Raw genomic sequence first — 22,428 nt, forward strand, 5'->3', positions numbered from 1 at the left:
TCAGAAGTACTACTAATATTTAGTTATCAACAAAAAACCTTTAAACTTAAATTGGTCCTTATTCCAGTAAATTAAAGTCACGCAAGCATCTGACCTCCCTGTTACATTTACTTTCGAAGCATAATTTAATTTTGCCGACTTCTGCACTCTTTATTCTTGAAATTCCCATTTTACAGCCAGTTCCTCTTTAAGTTTTAACCCAAATTGAAGGCGTCTTCCGCTGTGGCACACATTTTCAGAAGCCGAAAAAATAAGGGAGTGCACGGCAGAAACGCACACAAACTGAAGCTGAACTCAGTCAGACGGGGAAGACCCCATGTCGAGGGACTCCAGACGCTAGAAAGGGGCCAAGGGAATGCGGTTTGGAAATCGCAAACAAAACAAATTGCGAACAAAGTGCGTCCTTCGCTAACCGCCGCACAAAATAAATATGGCGCTGCGAGCTGAGCAGAAGGACGGATTTATTACAAGGAGTTTCCAGTCGACTTAGGGCAAGGACAATGAACTTGTCGCTTTCATCGTCACCGCACTCGTCAGGCTCGAAGTCAAATGTCAGTCAAAGACGATGACGATGACGAGGACGACGACGACGAGGATGATGATGATGATGAAGAAGGAAGCACATTTTGAAAGCCAAGCCCGAAGGCAGAAGCCTGTCAGACGCACAGGAACCGAGGGTCCTGCCTGGAAGAAAGGATGATGGATGAATTTGTGATTTGTGCAGGTTAAATAAATATGTCTGGGTAGGGCCACAGCTCCTGCCACTGCCACTGCTCCTGTTCCCTTTGCTAATGAAGTGATTAGTGCAACGCCTCTTGGTACAATATTGCTGTTCAGGAAACTCGGGCGGGGGCTGGGTCGGAGGCTAATAAATAGCCCGAGACTTCGACGAGAAGCTATGGCCCGGCTCGCAATTCCCGCCACGACGGAAATAAAACAAAGCACTTTCCATCGATCAAAAATATTAAGCACATTTGTTATTAACGCCCTCGCCCAACTATTACTTCGCAAAAGTTTTTGGGGCTAAGGCACATATGCCATAGATGCAGATAAATTTGCGAGACGTGCATTGGCACAGGGACGGGTTCTGCGGGCTCTGCGAGTCTAATCAATTCCAATTAGTAGTCCAGTCCTCTGATGTATTCGCCGGAATTATTATTTATCATTTGGGTATTTGTTATTTATTTCCTGTGGAAATTTCGAGGGTGCTGCTCCATTGCGTTGATTTGTCAAACACTTCAATGGAGGAAATAGATTAGTTCTTTTCGAATCTTTACACTCAAAAACCTCCTATTCTAAGAAACAGAATATAAATAGTAGGTTCGGTCTTACCTTAAATGGGTATATACATACATACAAGCTCTCCAAATTCCCTTTATAGTGAAAGCAATTGACAGGTTGCGAGGCGTGAATGCCAACAGGATACCCCCAAGGACTCGTCATTCGGAGGATTCGTTGTGCGGCAAGGATGGTGAGCAGAGGGCTTTGGCAGGGGACAGGCATCTTATGTTTGTTGGTAAGTTGTTGATGTGGCTATTAATTAATGCGCCATGGAATGACACGTCGACGCTGGCGAGCGAATTTATGAAGATGTATATGTGAAGATATCGCACAGTTGTGAGCCGTATATATATATTTGCGATGGGTAAAAGCATATTTATGGATTATAAGGGCATAAATCTCAGTTGGGTTTTATCAGGGCCGAGCCAAGGTCCAGGAGAGCAGAATGATGATGGAATATGCGTATTTTTTTAATTAGCAGCATTTCCCCAGATTTATGAGTGTCCTGTGTGTCAGTGTGCATATATATATACATTTTCGCACTCTAATGCCCATTGGTTTTCGGGGCAGGGGTGGCCGGGGCCAGTTGGGAATTATCCGCAGACGTGCCAGGTTCAATGATTTATGCATTCGCTTAATTGAGAAGTTCGAAGAGACTTTGATGGCACAAATCCTCAAAAGCCTTGATTATAATCGCACCTGAGGAAAAAAGTAATTAGAGGGAGCCGAATCAGGGCGATGGGAAAAATGCATGAAAGTCGAAAATAAATAATTGAGATGATAATTCCACATAATTAGCAAAATCTCGAGTGATGATTTTCAATTACTATTGGCATTGGAATTGGATTGGGACTGGGACTGGGACTGGATGCGAGGGCGGAAGACGGGGAGCTGATCCCATTGAAGCTTCCTTTTTTCGTTGCGAAACTTTGGGGTCGTCGCTGGCGCATCTTAATTAATTCCTGTTTGATGAAAAACACTTTTACAAATTGACGAAGCCCTGGAAAAAGAGGAAAACTTTTACCTGTCGGATGTCATCAAGAGAAGGTGGCCACACTCAGGTTCTTGCCAGCTCCAATGACCTCTCCGCCACCCACATTCCCTCCTCTGGAAATCCATTTTGTCAACTTTTTCAACCAACTTCTGACTCCCTGCGAAGTAAATTCATTTTTTTCTCATAATTTGGCGGGCACACATTGAATTCGGTCTTTCAATCAAGGAGGCAGGACTCCTTGCAGCAATCGCACGTCCACATCCGCGTCCAGCTGTCAGTCAAGTGGCCGACGCCTTCACCCACACGTCACTCTCAGTGCTTCTCCCTCAGCCTCTCCCGCGGCCCTCCGCCTCTGGCCTGTCACTTCAAAACTTTGCTTGCCAGAGCTCTCATCCCCGCTCTCCCGAAACCCAAGTCCTGGATCCTGAATCCTGAATCCCCAATCCGGCATTCGGAGTCTTCGCATATACGGGCCACCAGTCCCATTCCCTGTCCAACTTGAAGTGCAAGTCGAAGTCAACTCGCCTGAGAGACATTGATTGACTTTCTTAATAGACTTTACGTCTTGTCAAAATTAAGGAAATGCTTCCTTCGCTTCCATCTGTCTTGATTCCCCTTAAACCCCGTTGCTGGATTAAATACTTAGATAGGAACAGGAAGCAAAAGCTTGTTCGGGTTACACGGACTATTAGTTAATGATTTAAATATCATTGGGGTTATGCACACCATCCAGATTTTAGGATTTAGATTTATGCTAGAATTTTTAATAATAATTCCATTATTATTAGCTTATTTTCGATTAATTTTGTATTATGTTGTATGGTATTTATAAGTTTCAGATAATTCTTAATAGATTTGTCCTTTTTTACATTAGGTAGAACAAGTGCAAACATCCCCATTCCTTCTATTTGGATGGTAATAAACTATTTTAAATATAGTATTCTTTTATATATTATTATGTTTTCATAGGATGACTTTATCATATAACTGTCATAGAAGGCTTAATAGGAAAATAATAATAAACTTGTCATAACCTCATTATTTTTCAACATATTTGCTATAAGCTTATATATACACAGAAAAAAAAATCCGGGATAAAGTCGCCAAAATCAATCCCAAGTGGGCATGATTTCGAGCTAAGGTCGGATTTTCTTAATATAAGAACGAACATACTTAATTTTTTCAATCTCGAAAATTCTTGATTCAATCCCGCTAACCTTAAAAATTTCAATCCCAATTTTTCTTAATTTAATCTCAAACATTCTTAAATTTTAATTTAAAAATTTAAATTTAAATTTTAATTTAAAAATTTAAATTTAAATTTAATTAAAAAAAAAAATTTTTTTTTTCTCGATTTAGTCCCCGAAATTCTTAATTATTTTAATCCCAAAAATCCTTGATTTAATCCCTCTAAAGTTCTTAGTGAGAAGTGAAAGAAGTTTTTATTTAAATCTGTAATTATAAAGCTACAAATGGTTATTAAATTAATTATATTAATGTATAAATCTTATATTAAAAGCCACTTAAACTTACTTTTCCTAGTTCTCCCGGTCGGGATTCGAACCCATGTCTCAGAAATCACAGACCGTCCGCTTACCAACTGGGCCACTGAGTCAAATCAAAAGTTAATGTCGGGAACGCGAATACATACAGTTTCAAGGAAAGAGCAAAAATGTTATCTCTCTCTCTGAGCTAAAAATAGATTTGCTGCTCTCACCAAATTTTTAAGAATATTTAGGCTTAATTCAAGAATGTTTGGGCTTATTATGCCTCTATAATCCCAAAATGAGATTAATTCAAGAATTCTTACGCTCATTTTGTCAGTTTAATCCCGAAACGCGATTGATTCAAGAATTTTTAGGCTTAATTTGTCATTTAATCCCGAAACGGGATTAACTCGACTGTCTAACCCCGAATCGTACTTAAAAATTTTAATCCACCACATCGAAAAAATCAAGAAAAATATTCTTGATTTTTTCGTTCTACCATTTTTTCTGTGTAGTTTCATTTAAGATTTTAAAATAATTTTTATGAAGTTAAATTAAGATGAATCTCTGCAACTTATGTTGTCATCACCAGTGGGTGCCTCTCAACATCTTCTAGCAACATTTGTCTTTATTTGGGTGTTGCGCAATATGTTGCCATATATTCTTGATCATCATCAACAGCCGAGTTAATCTAGCTATGTCTGACTGTTTCCGTAGTCCTTCAGTTTTGGAGCTACCTGAATGAAATTTTGCAGAGAGTGTGACTATTCTCAAGGGCCGGATCAGACAACTATATCATATCGCTGCCACGGGAAGGATAAAAAAATTAATACAACAAATTAACTTTTCTGTTATTTAATATACATGTATGTTCATGGACATTTTGTATTATAATATTTGGGAACTTCGGTTTTAATTTGTTCCAAATCTGATGACTATATATGTATGTATATCATAAGCTGCCATAGGAACGATCGGCACATATAGAGAAAAATCTAAAGGTGTGAATGTAAAACTGTAACTGGAAAACTATGAATACAATATTTAAATGGATAGTTTATGAACATTGACATTGCTTTCTTTCAGTATATACAATTAAAATTTTTATTAAATAAGAAATTTTCAAATTTAAAATATAGTTATTTTATTTGATTTAAAAATAATGTTTTGAAATATTATAATAACCAAGTTATCATAGGTAATGTATTAATATATATTCTTAAGGATCCAATTGCAAATTTCAATGGCTTCTTTTTAATTTCTTAATCGGTGTATAGTTAGACAAAGCAAATTATCAATGTCCATGTTTCTTTTAATTTTATACACACTTTCGGGCATATTCAGACTGTATTTTTCCTTTTTATTTGAATTGATTTTCAAAGATCTGATTGAAAGCTTTATTTTTAGAAATTTTTTTCTTTTCTTGATTTTAGTTTATTAAGCTTATAAATCTTATATAATCATTTAAATATCGCACAAAAATATAGATTATATGCTTGACGTATTAAAGTGTTTCTATTACAAAGAAAAAATAGACTGAGCTGTTTCTCATTCTTGTGAAGCATCCCCGGAGACTAGTCGTTGATTCTTCTATGCACAGCATTCAGTGTTTGTTGAGAATCCAACCAAACAAATTCCCATGGTCGGCGATCTAAGCCGCCGACTAAGCCCCTGTTAGTTGCCCGACAATCGATTTCCCATAATGATAGAGAGTACACTACACAAATTATTTATGCGCCCTGTTGGTGGATTTGCGTTTGCATCGACAAATCAAATTATCCGCAGCGTGAGACATTCGTCATGTCTAAGGTTGGACATGGCCAAGGCCTCGCCGTCCGCCATCCGGCGTCCTTCCGTCCGTCCTTGCGATTCCGTGTCGGCCACAGTCATAGCCATCCGTCATGAGCGGTGACGTCGGCGTCCTCGTCGCAGTCATCGTTCAATGCATGAAATCGAGTGCACTGGCATCAGATTTGAACAGTTTGATGGATCAACTTGTGCACGTCCTCGTCATAACTCACAACACTTTTCCCCGACCCCGTTGGCCTTCCACTTGCCCAGCCGTCCATCCATCCATCCATCCATCCATCCATCTATCCATCTATCCGTGCTCTCGTCCATCCGTCCGCTCGTTGGCCAAGGCCTCCTCCGTTTGACGTTTGATGTGAGATCTGTCAGGGCGGGCATTGAGCCTTGTTCCAATTCGCTTGCAGCTTTAGCCTGTCTGTTTCAATGTTGGCCAATTTGCAAACTGAATGATTGTCGGTGGCTTTTGTTCTCGGCTCAGTCCCCATCTCAGTCTCAGTGTTTTGTGCAGGCTGGCAGCAATTTCTTCATTTTTGGATACCCTATGGCCCCTGATTTATTGGCAATTAATAAAATTGAAGTGTCATAATTCACGAGGCGATCTCTGTAAGCTGTCTACTGAGTTGTAATTGAGTATTAAAGAAGGGTGTTAAGGATTGGGAAACAAAAATAGTATCGAAACAAACGCTTAAGGCTAAGTTGAATTGCACTAATTTGCACTTTAGATTAAAGATTTTTATTCATTTTAGTAATTATATAACTGAAATTACTTTTTGGCTTTTTTATATCCTTGCAGTACTTATTAAAGATTTAACTATTTCTTTCCTAAACGTTAATAATTTAGAGTGCTAGTTCGGCGGTTATGACACTGGATTTCGATTCGATTTTTCAAGAAAGATGACTATGATGAGAAAATCGGCAGATCTAAAAATAAATACTACAGTACAATTTAGAGTTCTTTAACATTTTATTAATTATAAATTGATCTGACACTGGATTTCGATTCGATTTTTCAAGAAAGATGACTATGATGAGAAAATCGGCAGATCTAAAAATAAATACTACAGTACAATTTAGAGTTCTTTAACATTTTATTAATTATAAATTGATCTCACAGTATTATGTATGTTTTTATACTGGTGTTTAGCAAATATTTGGACAAACTAAACTGCCGTAAAGCTGGTCTATAAGCAATTCATATATTCAAGTACAGCAAAAATCGAATTATTAAACCGTTAATATGATCCTCTGAGTAGGTGACCATTCTAAAAAATGGCTTTAATCGAGTTGGAAACGTAGAGCTACTATATTCCTTAGACCAATTGAATAAACCGCAACGCAATAACAAAGTGGAATCACTTTGATGGAATACACATCGAGTCACTGGGATGGCTGTTGTCCCGACAATGATGATGATGATGTTGATGGGACTGGTGACGACGATAAGTGCGTCCGATATCGGGGCCATAGGGCGTATGGGTAGGTGGGTTCGGGACAGGATGGAATGAAATGGGATGTGATGGGTTGGGAGAACGAGGACCCTTGATTGATTGATGACGAATCGGGCGTCGTAATTCACGTTGAGAGGCAAACAATTTGCGTCGCCTTCAGCGCGAAGGTGAGGAAGTGAAGCGTTCGCCAGCCGCTTGTTGCTTGGGAATTTTTTCGAAAAATGCCTACCAGCACACAGACACACATTGCAGGGGCCAGATACATATATGGGGGACTAGGACAAGGCCGCAGCAGAATCATGGAATTATATCGCAATAGTCTGCCGTGTGGCATAGGCCACGAACCACGGCCCCTCGCCCCCTCCCACTGCCACCACCCTCCCACTGACAACAAAAGAGGGGCAGCAGGAAAAAAGTTAAGCAGAAATTGTTTTTCCAGAAGTTCGGTTTCGGTTCGGTTTGGTTTGGAGTTGAATTTCCTTGGCGAGGCACAAAAAGCCCCAAATAGCGATTTTTTCACGTTCCTCCCCACACACCCCACCTCCTTCTGGCTTAAATATGTGTGTGCGTGTCGGCCTTGGCAGCGAGGCCAGGCGAGGCGAGGCGAGCGTCTGCCTCCTGTCTGCCGACTGCCGGAGCTCTTTCTTTCGCCGTGGCCCAGAGTTCAAGTTCCCCAGCCAAGCCCACCCAAGGCCTGGCAACCCACTTTGCCATTCATCGAACCCAATGGCAACTTGTTGATTTTCGTATGAAATTCACATGCAAAAACCAAACCAATTTCGCCCTTCATTGGCGCTCGCCGGTCGGCACTCTCCTTTCCTTTTTCTTCTTTTTCCTGCCCTCTCTATTTCGTTGTGTTTGTTTTTCGTGGCTTTTACCGAGTTTTTTTCTCCACACTTTTCCGACGAACTAGGCTGCTCCGGCAACGGCCAAAACGGAAATCAATAATCGATTTTGAAGTAATGGTAGTCGTCCTGCTTCCTTTAAAGATACGCCTTAAATTCCATTTTGTATTCCATGTTGGATGGGTTTGTTAAAGAGTGTTCACTTTTCCTATAATATTACTTACTTATTAAAGGGAATACAAATAGATACTAATTATTCGGCCAAAGGTTATACTCAAACGTTTTTGAATTGCTTCAGACCGCGGTGATTAACCAAATTAAAGGTCCAAGTAAGCTGTGATCTTTTTCTGAACGTATTTTATTTGTTTTCGAATACGAAACTTTAAATATTTTGTGAGACCCTAAGATCTTTAGCATTTCTGCCGGCAAAATCCTTTAGCTGAAACTCGATACAACAGCCCAAAAGCCATAACCACATGCCACAATTTTCTGCTGGCTCATCAATTGTAACAACGGCTCAAGTAATTCCCTCGGACGTTTCACGCCAAAGTGAACGCAGACGACACCCAATCAAAGAGTTAACCTGGCTAACCAACACACACAACACAATAAAGAGAGTAAGGCTGAGGAAACTAATACCAATTAGGAGAAACCGAAAACGGAGAAGGTCAAATTTGAAGCGTGGATTCCTTGGTCCTCTTCAAAATTGTGACATTAATTAATTTCCGATTAGCGACATGGAATTTGTGTGCTACCGAAAATTCCCAATTCAACGGGTTCGAATTACCCTTTATTTTCGAATCTTTCGACTTTCGGTTTCTAATGCCGCCCGACACATGCTGCCAAGTGTGAACATAGCCATTGTATGGTTTTATAATTTGCAACTGATTAGTAAATCACGTATGAACTGAACAGCCGGGAATAATGGAGGTGTGTTTGCATTGCTTACTTGCGATCCAGTTCGCAGTAGCTACGCTGCAGCACAGCTCACGCATATAATCGGTTATCCTAGGTAGTTTTTGTTTGTGGAAAGAAAGTTAAGATTATTGCTAACTAAAATTATTGCTCTATATAATCTAAAAAGGTTTCAAATAGAATTTTGAAATTTAGAAATATTTTATAACTAAAATACGATACAATTAGATTTTACAGAAAGGCAGTAAAATAAAACATTCAATCACAAGTGGAAAGCTACAGTCGTGACCGACTGTGAGATGTCCGTTACCCAGAGCAACGAAAGTGCAACGAAATGACTCATTTCATTGGTCTAATTCTTAAATTTAAGAAATCCTTAAATTAAAAAGTTTGGAGAGCAGAGGAGAATGTTAAGAAAGAAGCCAAATTTTGACAATTGCTAGTAACAAATGTTGGTACATGTTGAGCAACATCCATTGGTCTTCCAAACCGAAACATTTTCATTCAAAATTTTATAAAACTATAAAATGTACCTTAAACCTTGGCCATAATACCCTGGCACCCAATGATTACCGACCGATTTGATAAATTTTTAAACTTGATCCGATTTTATATTTAATTGTGGATTGGCTCCTACGATGAGTGAATGAATCAAATACTTACACTTACCACCCTAAACAGCGAAATCATTAAAACTATGTAACTCCAAGTTTCACTATAAGTTGATCTCGTTCTCTATTGCTTTGCGATGTCTCCATGTCTCTGCAGTGCTAATTCGGTACATCCCCGCTGTAATATATACATATAAGTCGGATTTCAAAGAATTTCCCACAAGCCTAGACCTATGTATGTGGCAGGCTGACTGTAATGCAGTGAAGCCCGGTGCTGGGGGCCAGGGGCTCCTCCTTTGTCTCCGGCCGAGCACAACTCATAACTCATCCGGATAACAACGGTGGAGGTCCTGTTTTCTGTTTGCAGTTTTACTGCTGAAGGGCTGAACCGCCGTTGGTGACGTTTTGACACCATTTTCGGTGCGGCAATGATATGGCATTCATCTTGACAGCCATAACTGCCTCTGATGCCTGCCTGAGCGTATGTGCGCTCTGTGCGGGGATGTCCGCTCGCATCCCGATGATGATGATGACGATGATATACTCCGTCCGTCCGCCGGACCAGCCAACGTGCGTGAGTGTGTTGTGCTGGGTCCGTGATGCATTTACGTCACTTACTTGAATGTTGCAATGCATTTTCGGTTACCCACGGCTGAAACACACCCAGGCACACACGCAGCTGCGAGGACACATGACAAACATACCACCCACCGCAGTGCCAGAGTGCAAGGACATGGACACAGAGGCCGAAGATGGAGGTGCCTGCTTCACAGCCAGAGACTGAAACATGTTGCGTCGTTGGCAGCACAACCAAAAAATGTCCTTGACACTTAATTCACGCTACATTAATGTGAACTGAAAATAAATGAAGTTGTTCGTCGTTTCTCGCTCCAACAAGGCTCCAACAGTGGGATCAAAACGGAATCACTCATGTCCTTCAAATAGGTCTTTAAAACTTGATTTGCATTGCTACACGAGAGCGATGATTAAATTCTGAAAGATATTCACAATATATTTAGTTATAAGTTATAAACTTATTTATTCACTCTCGCTTAATCTCTGTCTGCCCGTCATCTTCTTGGTTCATCCTTTGTTTAATCGTTCATTATTAAGGAAAAACCCTCCATAAGTTTAGTTGATATTGCTATGCGATCATGCTTCACAATTCATCATATCTAAAAACATTTTTTGAAGAGACATAATGCAGTATTATGACCGTGTGGTTTTACATTTTTATAAACAAATGCAATGGAAACTGCAAATTAAATAAACACGATATTCTTTTACTGCTAAAAGGGAAATATTTATTCGTTTTTCATACTTTTAGCTTCGAAAATTAGTTTAATTTAATGTTCGGTAAAAATCTGAATATTATTCAAGTTAATTTAGGTCTAACAATTGATGTTGAGGATCAAACTTACAGTCACGTTGTAAGTCGCTTGGTTGCATATACAGGCTTTATCACCTTCACCATGAGGGATATGTTAACTCCTTGACATCCTTTTTTAAGTCGTTTGGCAACTGTACTTCGAATTATAACCACTTTTGAGCTGCCCATATTTGACTAAGGAAGACACTTGAATTTAGCTTATTTCACTTTAATAAATTTTATTTGTAAAACAAAGCTACAACTTTTGAGTTATAAGTCAATGGATTTTTAACCTTTAAACTTTATTTAATACTCGTTGGCGCTCTCTATGTTAGTTTAACAAGGATGTTTCTCTCTCACAAGGTTGTTATACGTCTTCTCTCTAAGTAGTGATCGCACCTCATCGATCATACACGGTCGATAACAATATCGAGTGCACAGTTTCTTATCGACATTTACACTCGACAGTTTCTATGGTGTTACCTTATTATATATTATTTATACTATTTGAGATTTTACTAAATATCCATGTTAATGAAATCACTTTGAAATCTCTAACACAATTTATTTCGAACCACTGTTCGCCGACTCCTTCCTAGACTCCCCCAAAAATAGTGTACTGAAAAGCTTAACCTCAAAAACACTTTCCCGGCAATGATCTCTCTATTTCCACACACTCCGCCTCCTAGCCCACGGTTTAGCAACACTTTCCCAGACTCTCTGTCCCTCCAAGCTCCATCCTCGTCGTCATCAACCGGGCAAAGTGAAATGCAGGCAACACATTGCGTTCCCACTCCTGTGGACATGCCGAAAAAAGCTCGTAAATTACTGGACAATGTGGAGAGGCCATGCTGATGGGTGGACACTGGCCAGAGGCAGGGGCAGGAGGAACGGGGCCTGACAAATATAAACATCAACAACAACGGAGCGGCAACAACTAGAACAACAACACTCATCGCTCATGTTGGTGATGATGCATTTTGCGGTCTGTCACACCAAATGCAATTTGACGGAGCTGTGCAAAAACTGTTTTTCGAGCTATCAACCAATTTGGCCACGGCTGCACGCCAGGACACACAGTGTCCACAGGTCCAGGGACCCCTGCATCCCCGCTTCCCTTGTGCCACCATCTATCCTCCCCAACTCCGCGCTCCACCTCCTCTCTGGATCCCGTCCGGCGCAGCCTCTGAATACGCTTCATGACGTTGTCCACTCTCTGGAACATAAAGCGCTAAATCGCACAACAGTTGCGAATTTTACTTTTTAAAAATTGTGACCATGGGAGTAATGATTTTAACCATGTCAAAAAGAGAATTTCTGATAGGTAAAATAATAGTTGAGAACTATAACAGGTTCGAAAATCGATTTGAAGATGAAGATCAGTAAGCCTTAAAATATTATCAGTACGCGGAGAAATGAAATATATCAAAGATCAGAGCAGAATTATATTTACATAATTCCTACAGAATTAATTACAGAATTCCTACATAATTATTAAGAAAATATTGATATTCTATTAAGAGTGGGTTTTCTACAGCCTGTACATTTGACTCATAAGTCCCTGTTTTACGAAAAACTTGTTGTATGCCTACCAGTTTCGCCTGGGTTCCCTTTCAAAATAATTCCTAACGTTTTATGGTTGGACAATACATTTTATGACGTCCTTAAATGCATCCCACTAACAGGTAAACAAACGATGATAATAGAATGTTTACCAATTCGTATGAAAATACGTAGAAAATAGTCCTTATGATACCGAAGAATCTTGTAGAGAGCCAGATACCCGGCCATTCGTACGCTAGTTATCCTATTCGGTTTGAGTTTTTCCGCTGTGGGGCCTCTCTAATGCTTCGTGTGTGCTTTAGTGCGTCCGTTTTTCAGGACAATGTCCTTGTTGTGCCTCTGGGTGAGTGTGTTTATGTTGGCGGATTCATGTCGTCACTGCGTGAAATGTGTGTGGCAGATGAGGGGATGGTGCCCCAACCAGAGCTGGCTAGTTTTGAAATTTATGTAGTGTTGGTGAGTTGGTTTTATTCGCTCGCCTTTTTGCGGCCCTTGTTGTTTGTTTTCTGCGCGGCCGGGGCGGCAGCATCATGACCAGTAACTGGCATTGTCCAGCGTCGGCTGTCCAGCTCCACATGTCACATACAATCCGAGCACTCCGGCGTCGGACGGTCGTAAATGTCAGAAGCGCGTGTAAATGTCTTTAGGTGCAATTATTTGGGCTTCTTTTAGGGGTTCCCCCTTTTGTTGGGTCGATTTGCTAGCCGGGAATATGTTGCGCATCCCACGCTCATAAATCACATATTGTAATTAAAGGGCTTGGGAGCCTTTTCATCTTATTGTGCAAATTGTAGCAGTGAAGGACTGCAGCTTATTTTCCAAGGTGCCCGAGCACATCAGTCAGGGAGTTTGCATTTAGCTGACTCAGTCCACTTTGTGCCGGCAACTCTGGTTCGTGCCACGCATCAATTTATTGCCGATCATCATGCGACGCGCCAAGTGGATGAATATGGAAGACACATATTCCTAGGTATATCAGGATGTGGGAACAAATCATGCCGTGTCACAATATTGACACACAACAGATATACGGGGGAAAGCTTTAAGGCGTTTACCTTAAATTTTTTACCTCAGATATAATTGTTATTTAGTCTATATGGTTACAAAACTAAGGGTTACTTTGGTTTTTGGTTTTTATTTTTATTGCTGAATACATGGTACTAATGGTAGCGACTGAGCAGTGTATTTGACTGAAAAAATAAAGGTAAAATGTTAAATTTCCCTCAATGCAATGGGCCATCAAAAAAGTTAAAATTGAATCAGATTTCACTTAACAATTTCACCCAGCGCCAAAGCATCTTCTTGGTTCTCTTTATTAAGCCACCTGTCCACAACAGACACTGGTGGGCTATCATTTTGGCAAGGATTCCCCAAAATACTCACGAGTGTTGCCTGATTTGGGTAGAACAACCACTCGACATCAGAAAGACAAACACATAGTATGTATGGGGGCAGGGCGGGCAGTAGTGTTCCAGGGTCGTAATACCAAACGTAACGTTACTTTTTTCTGGGGGGGTAAATTATCCAATTTTGTTCACTTGATTGACTGCACTTTTGATGCCGCTGCCATGGCCACAAAACCTCAATGCAGATGCAGCAGCTCCCACTCTGGAATCCACTCCCATTTCCATCCCATCCTTTCGGGCTTCGGCTTACGTGGCCAGCACCTCGTCCAGCTTCCTCGGCCAGAGTCGAGTCCCTTAATGGACTTTCGCAATCAGCTGTCAATGCCTCGCCCAGCATCGCTTCGGTTATTTATTTTTGCCTCAGTGCCAAGTGTCACCGACTTTGCAGCGATTCCATCAATCAATCGCTTCGAATTATAAATAACCAAAACCTCCTCCGGCCGCCAGCCGCCGACCAGATTGTGCGAGTGCACTCAGAGAAACTTGGATAATGCTACAACCTTGCAAACCCTTTTTAATTACTCATAAACGTAAAAAAAGCAATACATGTTTCTAGTTTGAAAACAACCGAGACATTACATTTCATTGAGCTCCCGTTTCATTTATTTAACCTTAAACCATGTACAAACCGTTTCTTGCAGTGCACCCATGTGAGTGAGCCAGAGACTGACCCGGGGCGTGCCTGTCCGAGCATCGACGATGGTGACGATTTTGAAAAATTGCCAATCAAAGGAAAAACCGCAAAGAGTTCCAAGTCACGTTGCAGTTAAAATCGCAGCACTTCGGGCCGTGTGCCAAAAACAAAAGACATCTTTTTCTGATTCTGCCATTTCTGATTTCTCCTGTCGCCTCCGCTGTCTGTCCCTTATTATTTCTGACGAATTACTCACGGGCACTCCCAGTGACTGACAATTGTCCGATGTCACCGACAATATGGCAAATTGTTTTCGGGGTGTTCAATTAATTGCTTCAATTGTTTCACATAAATGAGCCCTTATTTCGTCAATGGAATCTATCGGAGTGGACCATCTGTCTAGTTTCTCTTACTTTTCTAGTCTTAATAATGAAAATGTATTTTAAATTTTAAAAATAATTTTTATATAAGAATAGTTTTTTGGTCTTTGGAAAATAAGTATAGGTTATTAATTTACTCTTTCATGATAATTAGAATGATTTTTTGGCTTAAATATCGAAGGTACTATGTATGCATTATTCAATTCGATAAACTCGATCATGCCGAAGTAAAGCTTTCTCCCTTCCAATCTTCCGATCCCCGATGTCAAGTGCTTCGAATCAATCAGCCTCGAGTCGGGTTCGCCAACAAGCCTGATAAATGTGCCAAGACCCTCATCGGCCAGAGTATCGCATGTCTAATGATGAGAAAACAATTTCAATTTCACAGAAGTGCTGGGCGAGCTCGGTGAGTGTCTTGAGCATTGGCACTTGCGCGTTTATCGCTTAAGTTAAATGAAAATTGTGCTATGGATGGATGCCCTGGTGCAGACAAATTTTTAAGTGTCTCGATAATGTCAGCATCATCGTGTGGCTGGGGTGGAATTCAATATTCGATTCCACCGAACTGTGCCGGATTTCACTGGATTGACAACCATCAGGCAACGTGAAAAAATTCAAAATAAAAAATCCGCGCAAACAACTGAATGCATTCGCTCTTGAGATTGTGATCAAGTTGATGATGTGAAGCTAACACAGAGAAAAAAAAATGTGAAGAATGGAGTGATGAATTTTGTTCACTTTTGCAGTCAAATAATGAAGAAAAGAAATCCGCTTCTTGAGAGAAAATGTTCATTCCAGGGCTTCATTTGTATAAATTGGATTACAAGGTGATCCCCTTTTCTCCCAGTGCATCTCCATAGTCAGTCAGACCAACTCGATGCCATCAATGTCATTATCAATATCAACAACATGATTGGACACAAAACTGAAAACCAAACGAAAACGCAACCGAGCTCCTCAGGGCAATGAATATGAGCCGAATCGATCTCTCGATCACCGTCGTCTACAATGGGTAAACACAGACGCACTAACTGCACTCAATCAAAAATTTGATTATTTTGATATGCACGGTACTTGAGGCCCCGCAGCCTCCCCCATTGATAATGCCCGTCCTGTGGCAGGGGCTGAGGGGGAAAAATAACACCAAGAGCCGTATAAACACACGCACCGGCCTAGAAGCGAGGGCCTATAACAACAAACGGGCCAGACCAGCGGAGCAGTCCCGGACCAGAATGCAGCTGCCTCCGAGTCAGCTTCGGCTCAGCACCCAGCACCCAGCACCCAGCATCGGCATCTGCGTCTGCATCTCAATCTGCTTGTCAGCGTATCCATATCCATGATATTCGTGGAAATTCCACTTGAGCGCCTCAATTGTAAGAGAATACGAATTTAATTGCAGAACACAAACATCGGGACGCCGCAGGATCAGCGGGGTGGGATGCGTAAATAAAGGGGAAAGCCAAATAGGGAAAAATCAGGGGAAAAGGTGTGCCACATCCACGGGTCTGTATGTTGCATTGCAATTAGGGAAACGCGCGTTGAATAGAGATAATCGGAAGAAAACTGCCGGCTGATTTTAGGGCGATCAAGTAAGTACTCTTCTTATACGGTGTACAATGTATTCTTAATCAGTATCAACAGACGAGTCAAAATCGGACTCTATATCATACACCAGCCATAGGAATGTTCCAGACATAAGTGAGTTTTTCAATGTAAAATCTTTAATAATTTATTTTTGATCGAATTCCTACGACTACCATAACTAACATAAAAATAATAGGAAATTTAATAGTGAAATTGGCTAAATTTAAGGCATATAATTTGAAGTAATAGAAATACTAGAGGAATGTATTCCTTTTACGATATAAAATTTTATTCTCTGTGGCTTCTTTTCAGCATTGATATCGCATAATAACACTCCCTACTTGTATATAAACAGAAGAGGTAATTTCTCTTTGACAAAGAAACCCAACATCAGATTGGGAAAAAGCTCATTAACCTTTATTTGTACACTCAACTGTGGCTGCACTCGAGGCTCACTATGATCGAAGATCCATCCAACGAATATAAATAACTTAAGAAACGAAACCGAAACAAGTCGAGCGAAACCCTCTCAAGAGGTGTGCAGAGCTGGGATCGACAATGTATACACTATCGATCTGTCAAATATGTACGCCATTGTGCGAGTTGGACTCGTTTCCACAGCCACTCAAGACTCGATTCGAGTCGAGCTCGAATCTGACATGTTTGATTTGTGCCTGTGATTGATTGATTGCTGCGACTCGCGTTTACTCCGCCATGAGTTTCAAGCAATGATTCTCGATTTTGCGCAGGCCGCGTGATATAAAAACTCTCTTCTGGATTGGTTCCCACAAATAATGACATTGCGACTTTGGCTGACAAGATAGAAGGGGCCGCGTCCACGGATCGGTAAATCTGATTGACAACTTAACTGATCAGAGCTGGGATCTGGAATCAGAATCGGTGTCGAGATCGGCGACTGAGCTGAAAAACTTACTGCGTTCGTGACTCTTCTGCAACAAAGTGAAATGTTATCCAGATTCCTGTCTTATCACCACTGCTTACTTGTTAATAAGTTTTTGGTTTTGCTATGAATAGTATGGTTCCCTTTTTAAGGATGCCACATATATTGCATAGCATATATTGGTCTTTACCAAAGTCATTAAATTTAAAAACAAAAACACTTTAAACGACAAATTATTAAAAACCCCAAAACTAAACTTAGCATTGGCCTTATTAAATTATTTATTAACTATAGAAATTGTTGTTCAGTTTGTTGCTACTCCTGTGAACTAACATCGCCATCGCTTGCCAATATCTGTTAAAAACTAAAGGAATCCCCGCAAAGTGAGAAGTGAGTTAGTTATTCGGCCACTCGTCTTGGACGGCTTCGTCCTCGTCTGGACCAATATCTTTAGCATCTGCGTCCATAAATAAGCCAGAGACAGTAGAATGTTTCAACACAAGGGCCTCGCCTCGAAGTCTTTTGGCCATCTTGACATACGAATAAGTGAAGGAAGCAACCGAAACAGAACCCAAACTTCAGACCTTGTTCGTTTTGGATTCTCAGTTTGGGTCACGTGCACCATTATGCATCCAAAGGTGGAGGAATTTGCATCAACCTCCAATCGATGAAAGATTATTGCAAGTTTTCCCAGGGTACAGAGTGTAAGGGGAACTTAATTCTTAAAGAAAATGATAAGACTACGTTTGGATTGTATAGTTACAACTAAATAAAATGTCTGTCTTTCTATGAAGATGATATTGATCATCGGAATTAATATTACCAAAGCTATGATATCAAAAACTAACGAAATTAATTGCGATCTATGGAAGAACCAACCCCTAAATTGGCTCGCACTTGTACAAATAACAAAGCCAATTAGACACCTCGCTGCCTCAATTGACAACTTCGGAATTCAATCCCCGCAAATCGCACCAGATGCCAGCCAGACTCGTGAACTGTCAGCATCAAGCTCCCAAAATAAGAAGAGAAAACGAGGCAGAGAGGAGAAAAACAGCCTTGCGTGTATGTCGCGTACTTTGATATCAGCCAAGAGGGATCTCCCTTGGCCAACGCCAAACAAGCTGGACAAAATGCAGACAGAAAGTGAGAAGCGGAGAGATTTTAATTACATCTACCACACCGTACTGTACTGTACGACTGGGCCTCGTTCGACTGCCTGGCAATTATTTACATTAACACGATCACAACTCAGAGACACTGCACATGCATCATCGTGTTGCGATGTCGATCGAGATCTGCAGACTCCGGTCTCTGAGCTCGAGCCTCGAGTCGAGCCAGACAACAGTCGCTGTCTGTGTGCCTGCCATGTATGCATATTAATTTATTGGAATCATGTTAGTGAGTCGATATTGATACAAATCCATTTTCGATCGCGTTTCCCCGATACCAAAGGTTGCCAGAGGGACCCGCAGACCCATGCTGGGTGCCCGAAGTTGGCAGCAGGCACTACCAACAGCATAAACGCTCTCCGCCCAGCGTCTGTGGGCAGAAGCTGCCTTCGGAGCGCCTCTGGCAGCTTCTGTTTCCGCCCCCCTATGCACGGGTCCGCGGATTCTCCCTAGCCGTAAACCCCTCACATATATATCGCATGCTCAGCGACCGTATTGAGCGTTAATCGCCCGACTATCATGCGATTACAGAGCCAGGGAACTGCGGCACTGCTCTGAATGGAAGCATCTCCGCCGTGACAGCTGCGATGTTTGGGCACCTTTTTTTTCTAATTAAACTGAAATTTAAATTGATTAAACATTTGATTAACGACAGCGAGTAAAGTTTCCTAAAGATAGCGGAGAATATTCAGTAGATGTACATATGTTTCACTTGAGTAATAAATTCAAGGTTGGCCTTAATAAGTTTTATATTTATATGTATCCAATCCCGGAAGTCTGAAATATTGGCTCCTTAAAGATTGACGATATCAACATTAAGGGTCTTTCTGAGGAAAGTCATTATATCAGTGACTTCGTTAATGCGCATCCTAGTCGGCTTTCCAGCTCCATGGCCAGCATTCGTGTAGACCCTCAGCAGAATAGGATTCAGTTGATACTCCGAATGCCGTACGGCTTCCTGGAGAGCTGCGGCAAATTTAAGGGAGTGCAGGGGACTGACGCGATCGTCGTGGTCGGCCGTCATGATCAAGGTCGAGGGGTACTCCTCATTCGGGTTCAATGGAAAGTGTACGTTGTGCAACGGGGAGTATTTGAACAGGTAAGCAAAGTGCTCCCTGTCATCGGGGTTGCCGTAGTCCGAGCACCAAGCATGGCCTATGGTAAACTTGTGGAATCTGAGCATGTCCATGACTCCAACCTGGGCAACTGCTGCTCCGAAGAGATCCGGGCGCTGATTGATGCAGGCACCCACCAAGAGACCACCATTCGAGGCACCCTGTATGGCCAACCGATCCTTCGTAGTGTAATGGTTCTCGGCCAAGTACATAGCAGCAGCCTGAAAATCGTCGAACACGTTTTGTTTGTTCAACAGCCTTCCTCCATTGTGCCAGTTGATGCCGTACTCGCCACCTCCTCTGAGGTTGGGAAAGGCCAGGATACCGTCGAATGTGTCCATGAACATCAGACCAGTGATGCCAAAGGACGGCATTAAACTGTAATTAAATCCACCATATCCGCTCATTAGGCAAGGTCGGGGCTCTACTGTGTCCCTCTTCTTTCGTATGATAAACATGGGAATATTGGTATCATCAATGCTCTTATAAAAAACTTGGTCCACGATGTAATCGTCGCGGTTAAAGCCCTCCAGGTTAAGTGTGATCTCTCTCAGGACCTTGGGCTTCTCAAGGGGCTTGGCGAAGTCGTAGTGATAGGTTATGCCTGGCGTAAGGAATGATGAGAAACTGTAAAAAATTTCCGAGTACTTTCTTTTGCCTGAAATTGCATTAACAGTTCCAATATCCAAGCCGAATTGTCGGATGAGTGTTCCTGTTCTCAACTCATAAACTTGCAGAATGTTCTTCACATCCCGATTATAGCAAACCACGAGCTTGTCCTCATTTACGCATTTCGCCCAATCCAGAACATCCTTCTCATGTTCGGGTATCAGAGTTTTCCAGTTTTCCTCGGCAGGGTTCGCAAAATCGATGACCACCACCCGATAGTTGGGCGCATCCTTGTTTGTATGGAAATACATATCCGATCCGTCGTTAGTTATGTAGTCGTAGTCTCCTTCAAACTTATCAACAACCGGATTGACCGTAAGTTTTGAATTGATCTCCTCTCCCTCTGTTAAGTCGGCATAGTACACCATGTTATCCCGGACGGTATGGCTAATGGATAAAATTAGGTATTTTCCGCAGTCGGATACATCAGGCTGAATGCGCCAAGATGGATGTTCCGGAAACTCTGCCACCAATGTATCTTGATCCTGACTTTCCCCCACCCGATGATAGTATAGCTTTTGGTTTTCATTTTGCTTGGTCTCCGATCCATCAGTTTTGCCGTCTTGGTCGGCATATCGCCCATAGAAGAAGCCCTTGTTGTCCTTCGTCCAGGAGACCTTCGAGAACTTGACCTTCTCCAGGACCTCCGGAAAGTCTGTGCGTTCCTTAGCCCTCCGAATGCGTATTTTATTCCAATCCGAACCGCTTTCGCTCAGTCCGTAAGCCATAAAAGCCCCGTTTTCGGAGAATTTTTGCTGACTCAAAGCTACGGTCCCATCAGCGGCTAGGCTGTTGGGATCGAGAAAGGCAATCTCCGGGCCGTCCAAGGTTTCCTGCTGCATCAGAACACCTTGGTTCTGCAGGCCAGTATTTTTGAAGAAATAGATGAAATCACCGTGACGCATGGGACATCCGAATTTCGGGAAATTCCAGAGCTTTGTCAGTTTTGTATTGATCATTCCCCTCTCATCACATCTTTCCAGAAACGGTTGGCTGATGCTGTTTTGGGCATTGACAAATCTCTTCGTTTCTGCCGAGTCCGGGTTTTCAAGCCAACGGTAAACATCCCTAATTCGATATTCATGAATCATTTCCTCCGCATTACTATCCTTTCGAGCCTCGGGATACACAATCCTTAGGTGTCTTTCCTCAGCAGCCGGAGGTGCTTCATTCGTGGGCCGATTAATCGAAGCTTGTGGCCTGGACACCGCGACCCGATTTTCAGAAAAAGACAGAAACTTGTTTTTCATGATTCGAGAAAAAAAAAATTCATTTTTAAATTTAGAACAAAGATATCTGGAAATTTGGAATTTTTCTATTCAATTGACATCCCTGGAATCAACGTAATGTATCTAGATTTAGGAAAATATAAAAAAGCTCTTATCTTTTAGAACCAGATGTAACGCTTTTTTATTCTCAAATATGATCTGATTTGTACCATAGGAACGGAACATAGGTGGTAACTTTGCATATTATTTTAGTTAGTTTCATTTTTATAAAAAAACGGTAAAAAAAAAACGGAAGTCAAACTAGGGCTTAGGACATTTAATTGTGGTTCGAATTGAGTTATTCCTATTTAAAAATAGTTAGTTTTCCCCATGTTCGAGGTAAACTTTTCGGGATGAGGGATGAGGCTTACCATATATTATAGTCGAATCGTTTCTGACCTAGAAGATAAGGTCCGGAACCTACATATTGACGTCTATAGAATGCTCAACTGACTGCTGGTGAACCGGCTGTAAGCCTGAACACGCTGAGCATGTCAACAAGTCGGCTACACACACCGGAGAATAGGTGTAGCCGGAGCGGTGCGGTGGAAAAGAAGCAACAAGTCAAGCGAGCTGACAGCCAACATGAGCGCAACAGCAGCGAAGAGCAGCAGAAACAAGGGCTGCACTTGGAGAAATCTCTGTGTTTTAAATTGTGAAGATTCTTTAGAGAAAATGCTAACCAGCGCTACTTTGAGTATAAATGCTAGCTCTTTTGGTTAGTTGAAAATGCAAGCAATTCTAAAAGCAAATAAAAAAAGGATAAAAGTTAAGTTAAAGCTAAAGCGTATATGAAAGCCCGTGAATGTGTGTACTTCTTCTAACATTCTTACAGTTGCCAGTATAACGATTTTCCCTCAGTGTACGATTTGGTAGCTTGCGATCATTCCGCGCTGTTGCATCGATTGGGTGCTGAGCTCAAGGATCGTCATAGGGGATTTGTGGCTCGATCGAGAATCTCAGCTTTTGCTCATCTT

The 22,428-nt window shown here is 41.5% G+C and overlaps 1 protein-coding gene and 1 long non-coding RNA gene across 14 annotated transcripts; both read right to left on the bottom strand.

The window, feature by feature from the left end:
* Nucleotides 1–490: 490 nt before the first annotated feature.
* LOC108081849 (uncharacterized) lies at nt 491–11,061 on the bottom strand. 13 transcript variants are annotated; one of them, XR_011444524.1, is made up of 6 exons: nt 10,812–11,061; nt 10,437–10,754; nt 9,622–10,383; nt 9,449–9,568; nt 1,354–1,980; nt 491–1,295 (listed from the first exon to the last, which is right to left on the bottom strand). It is a non-coding gene; the product is annotated as an uncharacterized lncRNA (long non-coding RNA). The 13 variants fall into 13 exon arrangements; XR_011444521.1 differs by having other exon boundaries at nt 1,358–1,980; nt 9,449–10,383; XR_011444520.1 differs by having other exon boundaries at nt 491–1,290; nt 9,449–10,383.
* Nucleotides 11,062–19,028: 7,967 nt separating this feature from the next.
* Nucleotides 19,029–21,520, bottom strand: LOC108081845 (prolyl endopeptidase). Its single transcript, XM_017177086.3, has one exon. It carries the CDS (start codon nt 21,431–21,433, stop codon nt 19,193–19,195), a length of 2,241 nt encoding a protein of 746 aa, XP_017032575.1. The 5' UTR covers nt 21,434–21,520; the 3' UTR covers nt 19,029–19,192.
* Between the last annotated feature and the right edge of the window lie 908 nt (nt 21,521–22,428).

This window comes from Drosophila kikkawai, chromosome 2R (genome assembly GCF_030179895.1).
Source record: "Drosophila kikkawai strain 14028-0561.14 chromosome 2R, DkikHiC1v2, whole genome shotgun sequence".
NCBI classification, from domain to species: Eukaryota; Metazoa; Arthropoda; class Insecta; order Diptera; family Drosophilidae; genus Drosophila; species Drosophila kikkawai.

Bases quoted from the DNA above. Each gene is read 5' to 3' on its own strand.
- LOC108081845 (XM_017177086.3), bottom strand. From the start codon at position 21,433: ATGAAAAACAAGTTTCTGTCTTTTTCTGAAAATCGGGTCGCGGTGTCC.